Here is an 18084-nt window from a genome sequence, read left to right as displayed (position 1 = left end):
ATTCAAGTTCCTTGGGACCACCATAACCAATCATAATACCCCAGCGCACAGCACATTACCACAATGGAAAAAAGAAGGACACAAGTGTGCAAACCTGTAAACAATGATCCTGGTCCAGTTCTGAAGTGCATCTCCTCTGATCTATTATAGTTGGATTTGGCATTTCCCATTCCTTTTATGGGAAATCAGTCACATGTTGTCTGGTGAAAAGAATACGGTGCCAGAACAAGGTTGCTAGAACTTAAACAACCACTGTTTAAAGGAGGGGGGGGGTGAAAACTTTTTGAATTTGAAGATCAAGGTATTTAATTTTTATTTATTTTAGGACCTGATTAACAATTAAAATTAAAAAAAATGTACAGTCACGATGCATCACCCGTGCACAGATTAAATTTCTGCACACTATCTTCCACATTCTGTCAACAGCTTCATATGGTGCAGCTGGCTGTGCTTTTTAAATAGTTTTGAAGGTATCAATTAATGCATTATTTTCAACTATTCATGTATGCTGGATTTTTGTTGGCAGCTTTTCTTTTACTTTGTATATCTAGTGCTTTAATAAGTTTTGGAGTTGACTCTCAAAAACCACCACTTTTATTGAACAGAAAAGAGTAGCTTGCAGGCCTATAGTTACAAGTGAGACAGATGGAATGAGTACTTACTATAATATGTCAGAGCACCAGCATTCATTGAGAGTTTTTTTTTTCACTTTGAATGATCCTCCCACATCTTTTTTTAAGTGATTTTCTATTATATTGAACTTATGTAAGTTTAATATTCATCTCTATTTTGCTTTTTAAAATTATGAGGAGGCGTCTGTTCATGCATTCATCTATTCATGTGTCTTTAGACAAAAGACTGTTACCTTCACCTAACCTTTGAGTTTTTGCTTGAAGTGAAAGAGTTTATGCATTCAGTCTTTTGACATTAGGTCTTAAATTGATTTCATGAGTATTCTTTTTTTCTGCTATTTTGCTTGCTTGATTTGTTCATCAAGAATAATTTCCATAATTAATTTAGATATGTGTCAAGAGTACGCGCAGGTGTAGTATAGCAGGCTTTGATGTGCGTTCAGACTAGTGCCTCACACCCAGCCGGTGCATTTCCCAGCCTTCCGGAGTTCTTCACAAATCAGCCAAAGATTTGTTCGTTCGCGCTAACTTTAGAAAATGAGAAATCAAACTGGGGGATGATTGTTCTGTGCTTCTGAAAGGACTTGTGCTGTTTTGTTTCGACCGGACTTGTAGGATTTGATTGTCGAATCCTTGTAGGGTAAACATGGGTCTATCCCGAAATGAAACGGAAATTTGGACAGAGCATATGGACACGAACCACACGACCGACAGTTTGGGTCCGGAGGTTGTTATCGTGCCCGTCATATTCGGATGTATATTCTTCGTGGGAATCATTGGAAACACTCTAGTGATGGTCGTCATTGGGAAAATAAAGTCGAGGCGCTCGAGAAGCACCACTAATATTTTCATCCTAAATCTCAGTATAGCAGACTTATCTTTCCTCCTGTTTTGCGTCCCGTTTCAGGCCACCATATACTCTCTTCCCGAGTGGATCTTCGGGGCACTTCTGTGTAAATCTGTGCACTATTTTTTCACGGTCAGCATGCTGGTGAGCATTTTCACGCTTGTGGCCATGTCGGTGGACAGGTACATTGCCGTGGTGCTCTCCAAAAAGTCCCCGTGCATTCGCAACCGGAGGAATGCGCTCATTGGCGTCTGTGTCATTTGGATGCTTTCCTTCATCTTTGCAGTCCCTGCTGCGCAGCACCAAATTTTGACGGATCACCCCAAGGCTCCCAACAGCACTTTCTGCTGGGAGATATGGACCGAACGGGTGGCCAAGCACACTTATAAAGTGACTATTCTCGTGACTGGGTATCTGTTACCCTTGGTTTTGATCACATGCAGTTATGCCAAGGTAAGGAATCGACAATAAGACAAGTTTCTTGTAGAACTGTCGAGAGAGCACTTATACATTCATTTTGAGCCAACTGATTTGTCGTTTAAGTGTGGGAATGAGAACGTTTTCATGAGCGTTTAAGAAATTAAAGTTTTTTTAATGAAAGCTACTTAACGCTTGTTTGTTTGTTTGTTTGGCTTTGGAGCGCGCGCTTTCTCTAGCTCGTGTCCACATGATTATTATAATGCGTTTAGTAATCCGCCATGGGCAAAACTGTGGCCACAGCACGCGAACATTTAGGGACTTTAGCAGTGAAGGATGCTACAGGTGGCCATGCACCCACACCGAGAGTTTGGCGTGTGCTTACTTCCCCCTGTGTGGATTCGGTGTTTTGGGTAAAACCGCAAACAGCAGCCACGCTCATGCAGACGTCACTGATCAACTACCTAATCTTTTCCTGACGCATCAGTGCGTGCTCCTTCTAGCAGACAGTATTTGCAGTCGTTCATCTCAAATAATATATGTTCATCTAAGTTTGAGATAGTCCAACTGTAATTGTGTAATTAAAAAATATATATATATATATAATAATAATAATAATAAATCGATATTGACACCCTTGGACTGTGGCCTGTACTTTGAGGTTTAGATTGTTATACAAATGAAGGAAATCATGGTTTAAGCTATGTAAAATTAACAAAGAAAATAAGTACATTTAGTGTGGTCAAGAGTTTGATGAGTCATTTCTATTAAAATTTTAATTATTTTAAGTTTACTCTGCTGCAGTACTCAAGTACATTTAACTCAGTCATGGTTTGTTAACTTTATTCAAACAACATAACACTGGGAGTGGGTGGGGGGGGGCAATAAAGCATGTTGGCCATAGCATTACCTTAAAAAGAACAACAAGCTGACTACACTTATGTAAGTAGTCAGCTTGTTATTCTTTTTAAGGTAATAAGTTCACTCAATATAGTTAACTGAATGAACACACAAACCTGAATACTTGGCAATAAAGGCTTGACAATCAGTGAATGGTGTTAAGTATGAATGGGTCATTTTGAGTAAAAAAACTACTCCAGATGTCACAAAACAGCATTTTATGTATATAATGTAACCTAACAACAAAAGCAACCATAAAACAGTTCATAATTTAAACTGTAAATACTTCTCGAAATCAGATAAAACATTCTTACATTATTAATTATTCTTACCCAAGTGCATGATGGGAACAAAGGGATCATGACTTTGATATTTACTTAATCTTTGTAAAAAAAATAAAAAAAAAAAGTAATATATATATATATATATATATATATATATATATATATATATATATATATATATATATATATATATATGTATATATATGTATGTATGTATGTATATATATATATATATATATATATATATATATATATATATATATATATATAAATATATATATATATATATATATATATATATATATATATATATATGTGTGTGTGTGTGTGTGTGTGTGTGTGTGTGTGTGTATTTTAATATATTATAGTTTTCCTTCGCAACCCTTTGAAACACAGTAGCACAGAATGACTGCAATATAATTATTTGTTTTTATTTTTCATAAGATAAGAGATTTGTATTACTTTGGGTATTCAACCATGCATCAACACAGGAAAGAAAGCTGTACCTTTCAACAATTTTTATGCTGTCTTTGAACTCTCACTTTAAATGTAGCCTGGCTTTTATTTAGCAATTTTAGGTGACTGCCACAAAACATGAACTGCTTTTATTATATTTAATGTGATTAGTGTGTTTACTAAATGTATCAATCTATTTATTTTGTATAAATGTTGGACAGGACCGTGATGATAGATGTGCCTCTGCAGTGCTGGAATTACTTCCTGAAATTCTGTAATATCCTATAGTTTTTCATTGTCATTTCTCTCAAGAGAAGTGTCAAAACACTGGCCACACAATGTCTGCCATCACTCACTGCTTTTTTCATCATTAATGATGGATGAGTAATGGCATACACTTTTAGGTGTTAATGTGACATTTTCTTTGAATCGCAGGTATTGTACCATCTTCATAAAAAAATGAAAAATATGTCCAAGAAGTCTGAACAGTCAAAGCGAAAGGTAAGAGTTTTTGTTGTTGTTATTTTTGGTGGATGCTATAAGAAGTTACAGTAATCTGCCTCAAGAATGTCATCTCCTCCAGACCTGATCACCAGCAACTGTATTCCTTGATGGCTTGTTTCTCATTGTGACAAGCGTCCACAACTTGATGCAGCAATGCCTGTGGGTCATGCACTGAGGAAAAGGGGCTTATTTATAAATTGTTAATGGCACTGGGCTTTCAAGAACCATCTGAGACCATGTGATGATTATTTTTAGACAAAATTTCTTAACTTCTAATCAGTATCAAGAAGTTGGCTGCTTTACTGTCAAGAACTGTTAAAAAGTCTCCTATGCAGGGTTATGATGAATCCCTGAATCTATGAGACTGAAATGAGGGGAGGTCAGCCTGACCTGTTAATAATAATTAATAATAACTTGATTAATAATCGCACAAAAGATAATATAATTTATTTTATTATGAAGGCCATGGTACTGTAGATCCACATCCACTCCTTCAATGTGATGTTTTACTGGTTTCGGCATCATTTATTTAGATTATTTTCTGTAACTAGATTTTGGATGATTATACCAGATATGATGGTATGCTGGAGCGATATTACTGCAGTAATTTTGTTTCAGTATTAGTTTGGTATTTGTTCTGAAAATCCATGCATGGGTACGAAAGCTAGTGGAGCATGACAGACCTCATAAATCTTCATGGCTGATGTAAGCTGAAGTGTATTAAGCCATTCAATATGTTTATGGTTACTGATGGTAATTCATTGAAATGTCATGTAAGCAGATCAGTATAGATGAATTTGGAAACTTTAGCAACACTTTCATATGTTTGGATTTTATTGCATAACAAAATACCAAACCAGGTGGCATCGCACATATCTACTCTGCAGATATCATGAGGAGCTACTGCACATGTTCTGCTACACTTGATTAGTGTCTAAATAATTTTGTTATCTAATGCAGTGACGTATATCTTGGTGTGACTAAATATAATGTGGTAAGCCTTAGATGAGAATTTCAGGCTCACAATATTTAAGTGCTGTCAGTATTTACATTTGGATTTAATGTGAATCAGAAGAAACATTTCACATGTTTCTAGAGCCTTAATAGTTCACTTGAGATTTTCAGACATATTGACTTTCAAATCAGATATTTTAAGTGCATATTTTAATTGTCAGTTTCAGTTAAGCAGTGTAAGTCAGAAACCATTGCATCTGTGGTTTTGGTGCCTCACTTAAATTAATGGTCCATAATAGCCAATACACTCCAGAGTGGTCTCTTGTAACCAATGGCAACCAAGGCATCTTTTTGCACTGCACCTGGAGCACTAGGAGGGGTATTAAGGGGTGGCTGGAGTCAAAAGGGTATGATACTTTTACACATTGTTGAAAGTCATATAATCCTAAACCATGTTGGGATCTCAGGATCTCACACAGAAATGCACTAGACCAGAAACTATCATTTTTTTATGCTGAAGTTAATCTGACATTTAATTTGAGAAAAACTGGTGTAAGACCACATCTATCTACAATCTGTGACTATAGCAACAAGTCACTAACCTTGAATCCTTTCATAGTACTTGATGTAGTAATTCATGGGCATTATGGGGAAAATGCTGTTTCGCAACAGGGATTTGTGGGCTTTCATTTCAGTCAATTATACAGATCTCAGAAGATGAAAAGCAGTGATCTCTATCTCGCATCATCCATTGTGTAAGGAAAAATGTTCAGTCTGAAGAAACGTCTGAAGCTACATCAAAACAGAGCTATGTTAGTTCGTGGGAAATGCTGCAAGAGAGTCCAAGACAATATTGCACTCTCATAGATAAAGTGTTAATATTTATTGGGCTGAAACAACACTGAGTTAATACAAAAGTTGTCAATTGTAATTTTCAAGCTTGTTTACTTTATATTAATAATGATGCAGAAAGCACAAAAACCAGGTTTGGGGTTCTAGCCGAAATCATACAATTTAAGTAAATGCTGACATTGTTTCTTGTCCTTACACTGCAATTTTGACTATATTACAATATATTTTGAAAATATAACAAAACTGCATATTAGAATAATAATTGTTAAAATTAACTTCTGTATATTATTTTTGTAAAAAAGGATACTTGTAGATATACTTTAGCTTTTTTTTTAAGAGTGTCTATTATGTTTGCATTTTTGTGTGAGTTTGGCTGACATGTGCAGAGGTTTTGAGCAGACAGCAGTAGTTTTGCTAATGCCAGTTTAGTGAAAAGTCACCCTTTTGCTTGTCCCATACATTACATTTAGTAAAATAAAGTTTTATATATTGCACGCAAACATGCTATTGCATTCAGTTTGATTTCAACCACACAATAATTAGTTTGAATGGACTTCTTCTAGTTAGGGCTGTGAAAAAAGAAAACAAAAGAGAAGAATCTATTCCAAAAAGAATAGTTTCCTTGCTATTGGGAATCAAGTGTCGAAGAGAGAGAAAAATCGAGAGCCTTTTTCATTTCAACAAAGCTTATTGTGCCTTTCAAATGGAAAGCTCCACAAATTTTTTTATTTTTTTTTTGTTATATTTATGGACTTTTTGTGCCTTTTATTTTGAGATGGAAGTGGAGAGATGACTGGAAAGTACTGGGGTGGAGAGAGGGGAGCAGGATTCAAACTCTGGTCCCTGAGCGCAGTTGCACTATATGTCAACACACTAATCACAAGGCTATCTGTGCCGGCAGGCTGCACACATTTAAATTCATAAAAATAAATTGAAAGAAAAAAAACAAGTCAGTATGGTCATCTGAGTTTGAGGATGCAGCCTTCCGTTTGAGAAGCACCAATTAATTCAGCTCATGCTCGCTTATAGTGATAAGAAATCTGATTTGTTTCCACAAAAGTTTATTTCGAATAGATATTTATATCAGCCAATGATATTTCTGAGAGAATCGAGAGCACAGAGGCGGTGGCGAGTGCGCATATGATTGACAGATAAACAATGCGATTGTAGCCAGCCAAGGTTAACTACATTGTAATCAGAATACAAAACATTATTCACCCCGTTTGCACCTGCGAAGCGTCTGTTACACATTACCCTGTGTTAAATTCAGTATTTTTGACTCTCGACTGTCTGACTACTTTATTTTGCAGTTCACAATCTTCATCAAGCACACCACCACACAGAGAAAAGGACTTGAAGAATAAACACCTAGTACAGGCCTAGTTAAACACTGAGGGCCCTATTTTAACGATCTGAAACGCAAGTGTCAAAGCGCGAAGCGCAAGTAAGTTTGTGGGCGGGTCTCGGCGCTGTTGCTATTTTCCCGGCGGGATAAATGGCTCTTGCGCCCGGCGCAAATCTAAAATGGGTTGGTCTGAAGTAGCTTCATTATTCATAGGTGTGGTTTGGGCGTAACGTGAAATAAACCAATCAGAGCGTCATCCAACATTCCCTTTAAAAGCAGGTGCGCAAGTTCCATTATGGATTGCTATTATTATGGCGTATTTACCAGGCGCACGCCAGGAGCGGTTCACAGCCGAGGAGACTGATGTTCTTGTAAGAGCAGTGAAAGACAGAGAAGTTGTGTTGTATGGGGATGGGAGAATAATTAGCCTGAATAATTTGTGAGCTAGTTTTATGCCTATTTTTTTTCACATCTTCGTGGCACACCACAATGATTTCCGTCATCTCATGTGTTAATATTTTTTTAGTGTAACAATTTATGATTTGCAAAAATAACTGTTGCATCTGTGTAGATTACATGAGCAAAGTGTATGCGCGTTGTGCACGCTATACATTATGGCCAAGCATGCGCCCTTAAAATAGCATAATGAACAACGCGCAACGCGCAACGCGCCACTGACTTTAGACTAGGTTTTTTCTGGTCAGTGGCGCAATTGTTTAATGGAACAACAAAATAGCACCAGGGATCCTTTGCGCCGGAATACGCCTCCTTTTTTGCGCTGAACCGCCCAGGGAGCGCAAGTTCATTCACTAGTTTAGCGACGTGCTTCTGTGGAGGGAAAAGCGCGCTTTGCGCAGGTGCAAAATAGGAATGACACATGCGTCGGTGTACAAAGTCAATTGCGCTGGGTGCAAGATAGGGCCCTAGGTTTTTTCTGGTCAGTGGCGCAATTGTTTAATGGAACAGCAAAATAGCACCAGGGATTGTTTGCACACACCAGCAGAAACATAAATCGGAGCCTATGCCTGCAGTCAGGGTGAGATTAGGTTCCTTCGATCTAAAAAAACAAGAATCAAAATAGAATGCAGAACCAGGAATCAGAATTGGACTCGATTAAAAAAAAATCTGAATTTGAAAAGCCCAAATCTTTTTGTAACAACTTAAATTAATTGTGTCAATAGAACAGTTTTTGAACAATTTTTGATCAGTTTAGATTTTGATTGTATAACTTTGCTAGATGTCATGTTAGACATTTCTAGAGTGCATGGCATTGTTTTGTCATAACCACATGCACTTTGATCTATTTAATTCAACATCACATGTAGCTAAATACATTATAAGCACCAGATACAGTGTGTCAAAATAGATTTTCTCTTCTTCTTTTTTAACAATTCAGATCATAAGAATGAGTGGAATATATTTCAGTGAATGGAAGTGTAAATTCAAGCAAATCTGTCTTGATACAAGAAGTTTATGAACAAAACAGCTTTAGTAACTCAATAAAGAGGTCTGCTGTTTCAGTTTAAACAGTAGTGGACAGAGATTAGCACCGAGAAAGCAAACCACAATCCCATTACCCAGAGTTACTTCATTGTTGTAGTTATCTGTAGCCCTTGAGGGTCAGGGCTGTCACTGTGCTACACTAAACAGCCAGATTAGATGAGCAGATGCTGTCATTTTCCAGTCTCCTTCTGCTTCTCATCATCAGAATTGACCATTCGCTAACCAATACCTTACCAAAGTCCTAATGTCACAGTTTATTCCAGCATAAATAAAGAATATCGGTAACACTTTAGAATAAGGTTCCATTAGTTAATGTTAGTTAACTACTTTCGTTAACATGAACTAAGCAAGAACAATCCTTCTACAGCATTTATAAGTCTTAGTTCATGTTAATTTCAACATTTACTAATGCATTATTTAAATCAAAAGTTGTGCTTGTTAACATTAGTTAATGCACTGTGAATTACCATGAACTAACAATGAATAACTGTATTTTCATTAACTAACATTAACGAAGATGAATAAATACAGTAATTAATGTATTATTTATTGTTTGTTCATGTTAATTAATACATTAACTAACATTAACTAATGGAACCTTATTCTAAAGTGTTACCAGAATATCTAATAAATATTTAGATTTATATAAATTATTTGACCCTCTAACTCTAGCAATCGCTATTCTAATTATATTCTTTAAAAAAACTCTATTCACTTACTAACTACTTGTTTTCTAGCTTTTCTAATGTTTTTGTATTCTATCCAATTGTTTTGTTTTGTTTTAATATAGAATTAACAAAAGCAAAAAGGCCTCTAACACTATCTTGTTCTTTTTTTTCTGTTCTGTTTTCTTATTATTTGCCGGTAACTACATGCTTTTCAACTGTTCAAGGTCACATTACAGATAGAAGGCAAGAATATCTGAGAATGTCTAGAACACCACCTTGGTTAAAGCTTTAGGTTTTCCATGGATTTAGCATCACCTAATTTAAATAATTATTTGTAAAACAAGGGTTGGTGCACGACCATGTCTGTGACCCTGTGAATGTAAATGGTCACCATGGGCAACGGTCTCTCTTTTGCTAATGTATATGCTTTTGCATCTGCAGTGGAAAAACAGACGAGAGAGAATCAAAATGTGTTAGAAATTATTTGCTGGAAATGATTTGTTGCCTGTGGTTCTCCAGGGTTAATTGGTGGCGAGAAGCTCATTGGTCACTGAGCCCATGAGAGCCTGTGACACAAAGTGTCATTGACAAACCACAAACTATTGGTTGTTCCCAGAGTTTGAGAAGGGAACTGATAGCCGTTAACTCAGTAGAGAGCAGAGCTGGTGGTGCTGATAAATTCACCCACTGACACAACACATGCATCATGTCGCTTTGCTTGTCAATTTATTGTGTTAATCATTGCAAAAATATGGAACGGCTGATAAGTGGCACACTGGGTTAAGTGTTAGCCCTCAAACCACAGTTGCATAGTGGCAAAATTTCAGCAAAAGCAGTCAGTAGGTGCGACATCCCCTGCCACAGTTGAGCTATTTCAAGGTGGTAAGTGGGCAGCTGGCTTATTCCAATATGAGTTGTGGAGAATATATTAGAGCTCTCTAACAGAACAGGAACATAAGAGCTCTTCACATTCACCTTGGTGCCGGTCACATCTGACATTAAAAGCACACTGAGGACTCAGCAGGGCTTCTTTTCTCAATCCCAATTTCAGAGGACCAGCAAACTTCAGGAGCCGTTGCTGCATTTTGATAAGGGTAATCTTCTCAAAAGAGGGTTGTTTGGAAGTTGACAGTTTCATCTTAGATGTGAGGGTGCACATAACCCATGGTATACACTTGATTGACATTCCATTATTGATGTTATGGGTACACTATTTTTGGAGTGCTATGTGCCACATCTTTAGAAAGTTTGTAGGGAGGTGAAATTGTGCAACAAAACGCGGAGACATGTTTCTTACACACTGTTGCACACCTTGTCAGGGCTAATTAAATGTAGTTCACTTTGTAAGACTTTGGGCCCTATACTACACCTGGCACAATGCGACGCAAGGCGCAGCGTTTGATCTCAGAGATGCATTCTCTCTTTGCGCTTGCCAAACTCCGCCATTGTAATTAGCAAATCCATCATGGCACTAGCGTAACTGCCTCTTAAAGCAAATGGGAGATGAGACTCTGATTGGTTTTTGCACGTTAAGCCCAAAAAACACCCATTACTCATTAAGAGAATTGGGACAACCAGTTCAGACCAACCATTTTTCGTCGTTAAAATACACTTTAACCCTAATAAGTTCACAGAACTCAAAAAATATTTTCTAACAGATTGCACAAAAACATTTAAGTGATGTTTTTTAATGTTTTAAGTTGACATAAAATGTAAAATTTCCAGTTGCTTTAAATTATCTCAGTTATTTTATAAATATTGATATTTCTCAACTTATACTGTAGTTAGAGAGTAATTCACTCAAAATGTTCTCTATTTTATACAATATAATGTGGGAAATACACTGAAATTTAGTCTTTTGCTGTCCATCCTCAACCTAACCACATGCTCTACTCTTCACCAAAACGGTAACTCTACAAAACCAACAAAACAGAAACCTTTGTAAATTCTTACATAACACAACATTTAAGTACTAACTTATGTCCCTCTATGTTAATCTTGTGTAAAAACACACAAAATAACACTTTTAATTTATAACACATTTCTACATTTATTTTCCTTGTTTTCTGATGTAAAGCATGCTGGGAACTAGAAGAGACAATCATTTTAAGTTCACCTTACTACAGCAACATTTTGAGATAACAGAACTTATTTAAATTAAGTTCAATGAACTTTCATTATTATTTGAGTGCATTTAACTAATTTCATTTGATTAATTTCACTGTTTGGTTTTACAGTGAAAAGTGGATTTGGACACGCCCTGAGTTCACCTGTGCCATGCGCTTTACACTTTGTGTTTAGATCGTTAAAATAGGGCCCATAGAGTGCAGTCATTGCTCACCTAATTCTGATACAAAAAGTCTTACCCCTCTTTCACACCGCAAGCGTGAGCGGCGCGCAAGCAGCCTGTATGTTTTCCGGCGTCCATGTTAATCAATGAGTGCATTCACACCGGGACCAGGAGCAGCGCGTGAGCGTCAAGCAGGACTGTCGCGTGAACAGCAGTGCAGCGGGGGTTTCGGCGTCCGGTCTATTTTTGCTGTGCTGCTCATGCTCAATTAAAATGAAAGCACACTTTTGATGGACAAAATAAATGTGATTTAACACAAAATGTGCTCAAAATGCACAGAATAAGCATGTCAAGAGTTTTAACAACAATGCCAATGTCTAGTGTTTTAACAATTATGCCAGAAAAGAAAATTAAGTATAACAAATATGTATTTACCCATTTAAACTTTTTAATTACAGTTTTTTTCAATCGCTAACAAGCGCTTAACCATACTTCAGATACTTTTTCTAAACTCTTAACACAGACTCACACCTACAAAACACAATTGGCCAAATTGATAATTTTCTTCTCAAAAACACATTTTGTTAAATATATACTAAATCTTCATTTCAAAATAGAACACATCTTTATCTGCACACACCAACTTTACCAAAACACTGGAAATCTGACTCAAAATTAAATTATTCTGTCAAAGAATAACACTTGTTTTCACCTCACAAGGTACATACAGTCAATCAAAGTACACCAGGTTTCAAAATACTGGCTATTGTTGACATTACTAAAACTGCATAGACTTTTATGTTTCAGTTTTACAGGTATTTGCATGCAAAACATGCAATTCACTGTTTTACACTAAATTTCTTGGTTTGGAACTGTATGTCCAAATGTACAGTAATGTTCACATTCAAAAGCATTCCAGTAAAAAGCTATTTTTCCCTTTACTGTTTACTGCAGGAGGCAGTACAGTAGAAACACGGTATGATAGAACAGAACAGGTTCGACAGTATTGCTTACAGTGAACAAAATATCAATGAAACACATAAGAGCATTCTGAACATAAAACAACAACAGCAAAAAGCCCAGATAAAGGGGGGGGGGGTTAAAATAAAAACAATCTCTCACTGCTCCTGCTCCTCTCACTGCTCCTGCTCCCCCTCACTGCATCTCTCACTGCTCCTGCTCCTCTCACTGCTCCTCTCACTGCTCCTGCTCCTCTCACCGCTCCTCTCACTGCTCCTGCTCCTCTCACTGCTCCTGCTCCTCTCACTGCATCTTTCACTGCTCCTGCTCCTCTCACTGCTCCTCTCACTGCTCCTGCTCCTCTCACTGCTCCTCTCACTGCATCTCTCACTGCTCCTCTCACTGCTCCTCTCACTGCTCCTGCTCCTCTCACTGCTCCTGCTCCTCTCACTGCTCCTGCTCCCCCTCACTGCATCTCTCACTGCTCCTGCTCCTCTCACTGCTCCTCTCACTGCTCCTGCTCCTCTCACTGCTCCTCTCACTGCTCCTGCTCCTCTCACTGCTCCTGCTCCTCTCACTGCTCCTCTCACTGCTCCTGCTCCTCTCACTGCTACTGCTCTTCTCACTGCATCTCTCACTGATCCTGCTCCTCTCACTTCTCCTGCTCTTCTCACTGCATCTCTCACTGCTCCTGCTCCTCTCACTGCTCCTGCTCCTCTCACTGCTCTCTCACTGCTCCTGCTCCTCTCAGTTCTCCTGCTCCTCTCACTGCATCTATCACTGCTCCTGCTCCTCTCACTGCATCTCTCACTGCTCATGCTCCTCTCACTGCATCTCTCACTGCTCCTGCTCCTCTCACTGCTCCTCTCACTGCTCCTGCTCCTCTCAGTTCTCCTGCTCCTCTCACTGCATCTATCACTGCTCCTGCTCCTCTCACTGCATCTCTCACTGCTCATGCTCCTCTCACTGCATCTCTCACTGCTCATGCTCCTCTCACTGCATCTCTCACTGCTCATGCTCCTCTCACTGCATCTCTCACTGCTCCTGCTCCTCTCACTGCTCTTCTCACTGCTCCTGCTCCTCTCACTGCATCTCTCACTGCTCCTGCTCCTCTCACTTTTCCTGCTCTTCTCACTGCATCTCTCACTGCTCCTGCTCCTCTCACTGCTCCTGCTCTTCTCCGTGGGCCCCTTGCTCTTACTCTTCCTCGTCCATACATTACAGTGTTTCTCTTTTTCTGTTTCTGTTTCCAAAAACATCACTCTTCAAAGTCCTCCTTTTATTGTATAAGTTTATTGTCTAAAAAATAAGCCCTGCCATTGAGTCTAAGCCAGATTGGAATCAGCTGTGGTTGGCCCAATTTACACAACATAAATCAGCTAAGATATATTGTTTTTGAACTGATATCATTGCAGAAGCAGAGGTTTTTATACTCTATCTAAGGTTTGGAACATTGTTTTTGCTATTGTGGGATGTTGTGTGTTAACATTTGTAAATACTACAAAAACGATCCATAATTTTGTTGGGAGGTATAGCTTGTCTGTTCAGAATATGTAAGCATTGTGGAAATGTGTTCAATGACTCCATATTGTGTGAAAACGACATGAAATGTGTGAATGGTATGGCCACAATAGATAGATGCTGTGCTAATTGTGTTTAGAGTTTTGAAAATGTGACAACTGCTTGGACAAATGCTTGTTAGCGACTGAAAAAAACTGTAATCGTTTTGGGTGAAAGTATGGTGTATTGTTATAAAAACAAATGTTGAAAGAATTATACCCATTGTTTGAAATGGTTATACTGTCTGCTGAACATGCTTTGCAGCCGCTGCTGTGATGCTGTACTTATACACTTTCAGTGTGAATACTCGCGAGAGTCTGCTGCTGCAGTGACGATGTAGTTGCGCGGATGGGCTGCTCTCACGCCGCTCACACTTGCGGTGTGAAACAGGCGTTAGACATTAAAATATGTACAAGGTAGACAAACATGTCAAAAACTCTTTGCTAAAAATTTTGTGGAAAATTATGTTGATATATATTCCAAAAAGCAAAGATAATTAAATCTTAAATCTTATTACAAAGCAAAGGGCTTTTTTTTGGCAAATGGGTTCTCTCTCCATAATTATGTCACAATTCTGTTAAACATTCTGTTAACTTCTATATTGTATGCAATTATGGCTTTAAAATCTGATTGGATGATTATACCTGTGACCATACATCAGCTTCTATACGAAAAGTCAGCATGAATTGGAAATTGTGACAACTTTTTTTGCTTATTGTTTCTTCTCTATTATATCTGAGTGAAATGTTGAATTTACCAGGAATGGTTTATGGAGAAACTGACAGTCATATTGACTTTAGTTCCTTTAAATGGATACTCCACCTCAAAATGAAAATTTTGTCACTAATCACTTACCCCATTTTGTTCCGAACTCGTAAAAACTTTGTTCATCTTTGGAACACAATTTAAGATATTTTGGATGAAAACTAGGAGGCTTGTGACTGTCCCATAGACTGCCAAGCAAGTTACACTGTCAAGGTCCAGAAAAGTATGAAAAGCATCTTCAGAATAGTCCATCTGTTATCAGTGTTTTAACCATATCGTTATGAAGAGACAAGAACACTTTTTGTACGTGAATAAAACAAAAATTACGACTTTATTCAACAATTGCTTTGTCTCCTCTGTGTCTCTTCAAATCACTCAAACTGCCTAGACTCTTCTGTGTCAGTTGCGCACTTGTGGTGCGGCTGATACAAGGATAAACAAAGCTTTTACGGGTTTGGAACGACACAGGGGTAAGTGATTAATGACAAAATTTTCATTTTGGGCTGGAGCATCCCTTTAAGCCAGCTGTGGCACCACCCACTCCTGCCATACATCTGTCTGTCTCAGCTGAACCTTTGACCTTAGGGTGTTTTGAACTGCTCCTACAGTTATGTGAACTTCAGTTCAGTTACTTGACTGCACTTTTTCATCTTGAAAAACTTTGATTGTGTATGTTTCTGTACCAGACTGTTCTCTTTCTCTAGCTCTATCTAGAAGGAGGCAGTAGCTCAACATGAAAGCAGTATAGGATTCAGTCCTAGTGGAAATATATGAGACTATAGCATTACTATATTTTTTTTGGGGTGTAACTTGCAATAAACCAATCTGAATCTCATCTCCCATCCCCTTTAAAAGCCAGTTGCGCTCGCACCATGGTGGGTTTGCTATTTACATGGCAGAATATAATTTTTCATTTTTAAAAATGTTTGTGTGCTGCTGCCTGTGAGTGTAATAAGCAAAGTGTACACGCATTGTGCACCCACCTACAGGCACATATTATTAACGTGCTCTTTAAATAACAAAGGAAAAATATTGTGCCAGACTTAAGACCAGGTTTAAGTTGGTCTATGGCGCAGTCGGTTTTCCAGTTCCTCAAAATAGCAAAGCGCCAACAATGCGCCTGAACACACCTCTTTTTTAGACCAGCATGCCCATGGGCACACAAATGCATTTGCTTTTTAAACAACGCAGCGCAGGACCGGAAAATGAGAACTGCGTCCCAAAGTGTCTTCAAAGTCTTTTCAGAAGAGGGCGGAGCTTCAAAAGCTCATGCTCCGGCATACAAATAAATATTCCACTATTAGGACAAGCCTGTTGTCTTTGCAGAAAACCTACATGGTTTAAAAGTCAGACATCTGATTGTACAGTGAATAATAAATGCTTGATTATTAATTACACAGATGGAGAGCATGGCGTGATGGCCTTGAAATTACAAAGTTCTATCTGCATTCTGAGCTGTTTTGAGACATTGAGCTTCAAAGATTTTGCATTCCATATAGCAAGAGTGATACGGGGAACAAGTCTCTTCCATGCATGAAAATGACAGAGACCTTAAATGTATTCTAAAAGTACAATATCAGAAATCCTGTCAGATTTGTAAATGGGAATTTTTGGAACAGGTAAAATGAAGACAGAACCTTCTAATTCTAAGAAAAACATTTTCTGCTTGGAATTATAAGGCTTTATCTTGCAAAACATTAACTAAAGCAATAATTTTCAAGAAATACTGTTTAACAGTTTACTTATAATTTGTAAACATAAAAATAGTGTTGTAACAATGTGTCAATATGTATGAGAAAGTTAAATTGAATGCTTTATGACATTTATTTCATATTTTAGGGGGGGGGGGTTCACATAATGTAAATAAGTTGTCACAGAGCATCAGTGGAAACAGGTAGAGATGATGGTAGCTTTAGCAACATTAGCCTTATAGGGTACCAAGAAGCCTTTTTTCAGAAAGGCAATTTGGAAAACTATTAAATATGACTCCTATGTTCGTTGGCACATCCCAAATGATAGCACTTATAATGCCTCCTTGACGCTGACATTGTATATCTCAAGCAGCTACAGCAAGAAAACTGTAATGGTGGACTGCTGCTTCTCATTCAGGCCTGTGTTAATGCTTATATGACAGAGATTATCACAAATGGGTGGGACTTTTTCAGGAATCGTGAATTGTGTGTTATGAGAGACATATGATTTATTGGAATTATAAAAAAACAAGTGATTGGATTTTTCGGTTGTTATCTTTCTGGTTATTTATACACACTGCAAACACCTTCTAAAAGTGATTTTTGCATTAAAGGTCCCCTTTAAATAAAGACAGAAGTAAGAAATTTGGATTGTAAAATAGTAGAGCAATAATTAGACAAAATCGGGAAGGCAAGCAATAGCAAATTAGCTTTGAAATCAAGATCACAACCTCCTTGTGTAATCACTCTGCAAAGCCACGTCTCTTCCTAAACACATGAATGCGCACAGGCAGACCAGAACCTAACCAGCGACACAATGATAAATGGCATTGATGGAGGGTTGAATGCAACAAATAATGTCTGTGTGCACATTGTACACAGAGGTATGCAAATACAAATGTTGATAGGCAGGTACTGTACAGGTACGGAAATGTTATCGTCTTGCACCTTCCACAGACAACATAACTACATATAAATACATTTAGAACACTTAATTTTAAGTTATTGCTATTGGGATTTGAAGAGACTTTTAACCAGCGTAACAACAATTTATTTTGAACCAAATCACCTACACTGTTTTTAAGATGCAGTTTGGTCTGCCTAAACAAATATTCCACAAAAAATGATATGCTATCATGTTTTTCCATTAAGCACACTATCCTGCTCCAATGGGGAGTTTAAAGATTTGAACACTACTAGACTACTAAATTCTCCAAAAACTGGAGTCAAGAGTCAATTCACTTAGAATGCACGTTGAGATTGGGGGTGTTGATCTGAGCTGTCTCGCTCTATAAAAGATTGAGTTTGCTATTCACAAGAGGTATTGCCTGGCCATCCCTCAAATAAAAGGAATTATTCACTCACCCTTCTGTGGAATATTTTGAAATATATATATATATATATATATATATATATATATATATATATATATATATATATATATATATTCACACAG

General features: G+C 37.6%; 1 protein-coding gene across 1 annotated transcript in view; it reads left to right on the top strand.

Moving 5' to 3' along the window:
• The first annotated feature begins 1106 nt into the window (after positions 1–1106).
• Positions 1107–18084, top strand: part of LOC127961266 (galanin receptor type 1-like) — a 43072-nt gene continuing 26094 nt past the window's right edge. Inside the window, exons 1-2 of the mRNA XM_052560316.1 lie at positions 1107–1932; positions 3972–4037. Of these exons, the coding sequence (XP_052416276.1) occupies positions 1279–1932; positions 3972–4037 (720 nt within the window). The 5' untranslated portion in view covers positions 1107–1278. The remainder of the gene's footprint in view (positions 1933–3971; positions 4038–18084) is intronic.

Source organism: Carassius gibelio, chromosome B7 (genome assembly GCF_023724105.1).
Source record: "Carassius gibelio isolate Cgi1373 ecotype wild population from Czech Republic chromosome B7, carGib1.2-hapl.c, whole genome shotgun sequence".
Taxonomy (NCBI): domain Eukaryota; kingdom Metazoa; phylum Chordata; class Actinopteri; order Cypriniformes; family Cyprinidae; genus Carassius; species Carassius gibelio.
The sequence above is the reverse complement of the archived record's forward strand: the minus strand, read 5'-3'. Positions and strand labels throughout refer to the sequence as shown.